Source organism: Salarias fasciatus, chromosome 14 (genome assembly GCF_902148845.1).
Source record: "Salarias fasciatus chromosome 14, fSalaFa1.1, whole genome shotgun sequence".
NCBI classification, from domain to species: domain Eukaryota; kingdom Metazoa; phylum Chordata; class Actinopteri; order Blenniiformes; family Blenniidae; genus Salarias; species Salarias fasciatus.
The window spans coordinates 18,621,913-18,627,112 of record NC_043758.1 but is presented as its reverse complement, the minus strand read 5'-3'; the positions used below and the strand labels follow the sequence as shown (position 1 = coordinate 18,627,112).

The 5,200-nt window shown below is 43.6% G+C and overlaps 1 protein-coding gene across 3 annotated transcripts; it reads left to right on the top strand.

Annotated features, from left to right (window-relative positions):
- On the top strand, positions 1-3,738 carry serpinh1b (serpin peptidase inhibitor, clade H (heat shock protein 47), member 1b). 3 transcript variants are annotated; one of them, XM_030108584.1, is made up of 8 exons: positions 18-131; positions 743-774; positions 1,350-1,499; positions 1,624-1,816; positions 1,894-2,164; positions 2,262-2,360; positions 2,457-2,689; positions 2,780-3,738. In XM_030108584.1, exons 3-8 carry the CDS (start codon positions 1,381-1,383, stop codon positions 3,080-3,082), a joined length of 1,218 nt encoding a protein of 405 aa, XP_029964444.1. In that variant the 5' UTR covers positions 18-131; positions 743-774; positions 1,350-1,380; the 3' UTR covers positions 3,083-3,738. The 3 variants fall into 3 exon arrangements, with proteins under 3 accessions (XP_029964443.1, XP_029964444.1, XP_029964446.1); XM_030108583.1 differs by lacking the exon at positions 743-774 and having other exon boundaries at positions 1-131; XM_030108586.1 differs by lacking the exons at positions 18-131; positions 743-774 and having other exon boundaries at positions 787-1,499.
- Positions 3,739-5,200: the final 1,462 nt, after the last annotated feature.

The window sequence follows — 5,200 nt, the reverse complement described above, 5'->3', positions numbered from 1 at the left end:
AGACTCCCTCATTTGAATATCCCATTCCCACTTCTAGAAAGTTCTCTTACAGGATATATAGAGCAGGGAAGGAGTCCACGTTACTTCTACAGGACACAACTCAGAAGAGACACCCTGCAAATCAGTGCCAGGTAAGGATTCAAACCCCGTCGTCTTTGTGGAGAGATAGCAGAGGCTGAAGGACTGCCTTGTTTTCTACTTAGTTTAAGTTGCAGTTCAGCTTTTCTCCATTTGTCTGAAAGCTGCTCCTCATCTAGCTGACTGACCAGTATATACTCAGAGAATATTTGAATTGATTCACAAGAACTAAAAATCCAGAGTTCTTGTTGAAGTTAAAATGTAGCAAATCAGAACTTGGTGACTTTATTTTTTGCAGCTTACACTTTGTTTACACTTGAAATGCATTCAATTCTATAAGTCCATTGCATGAAACTGCTGCACGTGCATCCAATTTAACTTTTTAAGATAAAGTTACCCTGATGTGGGTGAGGTTCAGATCTATCCTTCAGATCTTATATAAGTCTACTGCGGCACATCTGACTAGACTGAGTTTTTCTCCTGACTCCCACACACCCAGTGAAAATGCTGCCAGATTTGAAATGAATGAGCAGTAATGAGCATAACAATTCAAAAAAACTGGGAAAGGAGAATCTATGTATACAGGATTGACCCTGTATGAGCCAACGTATATTTTTCACTGCCTGGTTTTCAGTCATTATTACATAAACCTTTTGTCTTTCAGAATGAAAATCGCAGACATGAAAACATCTCAAGGTATCCAAACATGGAAGTGATTTCTGCTTTATCATAAACAAACATGAGTGCAGACCCCGTTTGTCTGCAAGAGAAACAGGATGCCAGTACAGCCCAAGGCTGTGTGTTTGAAGAATTGTTCGGATGCTGGCACACACACCCTTCCCTGGGTCAAAAGAGGACTCTCAGCCATTGACAGGATATAAATAACACCTGGTGTTGGGGAGGGAAAATTGATTTTTGTGACTTAAAGTGTGAGTTATGTAACAGTTTGCATCACTCAATAATGTTAAATAATGAAGGGCATCAAATTTCAACACAGTCAGCACGGGTGTCACTGAAAGGGAAAGATGCAGCTGAGCGTCTGACTATTGCTGACGTGGCAAGGAAAATGTCTGCCTCTACCCCGGGGGCGTTTCCAAGCTTCTGAGTGGGCTGAGCCAACTCTGCATTGCCTCTCCAATTTCACATCCCAAGCACAGACTTTGCCCTGGCATTTTCTTTCTAAGCTATTGTTCAAATGAATGAATACAGCTGCTGCTGAATGGTTTTGCTTAAATAACCTCGTCTTTCCGCTCTTTGTCTGTTCCGTGCAGAGCGCCGCCGCTGCCTTAGGAGACAGACAGGATGTGGATGACTCAAATCATTGCTCTTTGCCTGCTGGCCATTGCGGCCTCCGCAGAAGACAAGAAGTTGAGCAGTCATGCCGTCACACTGGCCGATAACAGCGCCAACCTGGCCTTCAGGTGTGTTTTCAGTCATGCAGTTTGTTACGATAGCAGCACTTTTTTTTTTAACATGAAGTTAACTGACTGTGGTTGACTGATTTCCAAAAGAACTAAAAAAAAAAGTTTGTTGTGTTTCATCCAGCCTGTACCACAACATGGCGAAGGAGAAAGGCACGGAGAACATTGTCATCTCTCCGGTGGTCGTGGCCTCCTCTCTGGGGATGGTAGCTCTCGGCGGTAAAGCTTCGACTGCCTCCCAAGTGAAAACCGTCCTCAGTGCCGACAAACTCAAGGATGAGCATCTGCATGCAGGCCTGTCGGAGCTCCTCTCAGAGGTAAGCAGTGTCCTCATCTGCCATCCTGTTCCAAGTCTCAGCCTGGAGTCTTACTTACAATCTTTGCTCTTTACCAGGTGAGTGACGCCAAGACGCGTAACACCACCTGGAAGATCAACAGCCGTCTGTACGGCCCCAGCTCCGTCTCCTTTGCTGATGAGTTTGTGAAGAACAGCAAGAAGCATTACAACTACGACCACTCGAAGATCAACTTCCGGGACAAGAGGAGCGCCGTGAACTCCATCAATGAGTGGGCCGCCAAGTCCACTGACGGGAAGCTGCCGGAGATCACCAAGGACGTGCAGAACCCTGACGGAGCCATGATCGTCAACGCCATGTTCTTCAAGCGTGAGTATCAGTCTTGACAAAAATAGCTGTTTGCTCTCTTCTCAGTGTTTATGCCGATGTTTAACTGAATCTTACATGTTTTTTTTTTTCTCAATAGCTCACTGGGATGAGAAATTCCATGATAAAATGGTTGACCAGCGTGGATTCCTGGTAACTCGCTCTTTCACAGTCGCGGTTCCCATGATGCACCGCACCGGTGAGATTTTCCTCTGGTTCAGTTTTAACTTGAAATTCAGATCTGCACACAAGACCACAAGAATGACCCGCGGTGTGATTTGGATTATTTCCGCAGGTCTTTATGACTTCTACGACGACACGGAGAACAGGATCTACGTGCTGAACATGCCTCTGGGCCAGAAGCAGGCCTCCATGATCATCATGATGCCGTACCACCTGGAGCCCCTGGATCGCCTGGAGAAGCTCCTGACGAGGAAACAGGTGGACACTTGGGTCAGCAAGATGGAGAACAGAGCAGTGGCCATCTCCATGCCCAAGATCTCTGTAGAAGTCAGCCACAACCTGCAGGTAAATGACTGCAATCTGATGTCTCAGTCATTAAAAGAAATTTTAAAAAATCAACCAGCTGTGTTGACCAAATCTGATTCCTGCTTTCAGAAACATCTGGCTGAGCTCGGGCTGACCGAGGCTGTGGACAAATCCAAGGCCGACCTGTCCAACATCTCCGGGAAGAAGGACCTGTACCTCTCCAACGTCTTCCACGCGTCGGCCCTGGAGCTGGACGTGGAGGGGAACCCGTTCGACACCAGCATCTTCGGCACGGACAAGCTGAGGAACCCCAAACTCTTCTACGCCGACCACCCCTTCATCTTCCTGGTGAAAGACAACAAGACCAACTCCATCCTGTACATGGGCAGAGTGGTCCGGCCGAAGGGAGACAAGATGCGCGACGAGCTATAATGTTGTGAATTCTGTCGGGTAGCTTTGTTTGTGAGATTATGTCAGGAATTTAAACATTTTTTTTAGTATGCTCACGTGTGTGTGCGTGTGCGTGAGTGTGTGAGTGTGTGAGTGTAGTTTTTTGGTATGACTGTTACCTCAGGAACACATTCCAGTAGACAATCTGTGGACTGAATATCTGAGCTTTTCTTTGTTGGAAACAATTCTGCAAATATCTGAATTTTTCCCCCGGCTGAGTCGTTCTTGGGTCACTGAAAAAAAATGCATGTTTATTTGAAATATCTAGAACCATCAACATGCTTATATTAAGTATGATCTTTTTTTTCTTTTCCATCCTGTTTTTGGCCCGCGTCTATTCCACTGTGACCTGAGTGCGTTTTTCTTGCAATATCTTTAATGTTTAAAGAAAAAAAAAGATCTTTGCACAAGCCTGGTTGATCGACCACTCTCACACTCCTCACCTAGGTTTGCCTCCACTGTGCACTGAATCGCTCCCGTGTGAGCCCAGCTGGCAGTGAAAGGGTGGGAGTGTCTTTTCACGCTCAAATTATGTCCGCCTGCCAACCAAATCTGTGGGTTTTTTTTTGCTGTACGCATTTTCCACAAAAGAAACTTGGGACTGTGCTACAATGTGTTCATTTTTTTTTCAATAAAAAGTGAAAAAAAAATCCATGCGTGGCTCTTATCTTCTTAGACATCCTGACAAAAATGCCATTTGCACATAGTTGATGCCATACGGTGGAATTTGAGCACGCTGGTGTGAATTGAAAAGGGATGATGATCTTTCCGGCTGGCTGGAGGTCAAACCGCCCCCCCAGGTCTGGAATGCAGACGCTCAACAGTGAGGCTCCTTTCCTCAGATCACTAATCTGCCACAGGAAACATCCAGGGAATTCGAGCGGTTCACCGCTACAGTCGGACGCACGCTGAATACTGCTGGAGAGACGTTTCAAACGGACAACAGGCTGGTGCTGGCAGGCCAGATCTGGACTGCAGGGCTCTCATGGTGAGCCAGGCACTTAATCTTGAGCAGAACAAAAGAAGCAGGTCATTATTTGAGGGTTGTTCTTTTTTTGTTTGTTTTGTTTTGCTTTTTTAATCGGGCCTAATCTCATTATTATTCAAGTCTAATTGTTAAAATATGTCATGGAATGCGATCACATGAAGAAAAAAAAACAATCTTTCTCCTGAGAAAAGAAGTAAGTCACTTGTGGAAAATGAAAGATTTCCAGCAGAGACTCATGGCGCCACCTTCTGGCCAACAAGAGCAAAAGGAACAACTGCAGAGAAAAAAAGAAGAGGGTGAACTTGTGTGATACAAATAAAATAGTCATTTTATATTCTCATATTTACACAAACTTCGTATTTTCCATTGCAGCATGGACATGCAGGACATAAAGCAGCACAGCAATTACACAATTCACATGGATCTGATGGAAACAAGCAGGACGGAAGCGTCAATAACATTGTTAATGTAATGGGGGTTTATGAGGGTAGGTCTTAAAATAAAATTGGCAGACGTTTGTTCAGTTGTTCCTTAAATATTAAAAACCACTCATTAATTTATGGGTAAACCAAAAATAGACATTCAAAACATTTACATCAGAATTCAATATACTTATTATTAGAGTCTATCTGTTGTTTTATATCTAAAATGAGCAGCACTGATCATGTATACTTAAGTTGTTATTCGACCAAAAGGTGACTGTTTAAACTGCCGCTGAGCTCGTCTCATCATCTGAACAGAAGACAGAGCTGTTTAGATTCAGCACAGCTGTCACATATTATATTTTCTACCTGAAACCAAAACATGCTCCTGATCCAATGTCCCAGTGTTGAGCAGGGAAGAAAAAAAATCATTAACTGATACTATTTCTGTTGAATTTCTAAATGTATGCGACAGGTCCGTTACTGATCGTGAATAAACAGAAATAACTCGTTCAGTGACCTTCACCCAGAAGAGAAAACAAAATAAATCATGATTGTATTGATTTTTAAAATGAGTTTTCTCTTTCCCATTTATCAGTGTACAACAATATGTGGGTTTAAAAAAATACAGTGATGGGTTTTAAACCTTTTTGGTCTTTTATTCTAATACATTAGAAATAAAACTGGCAG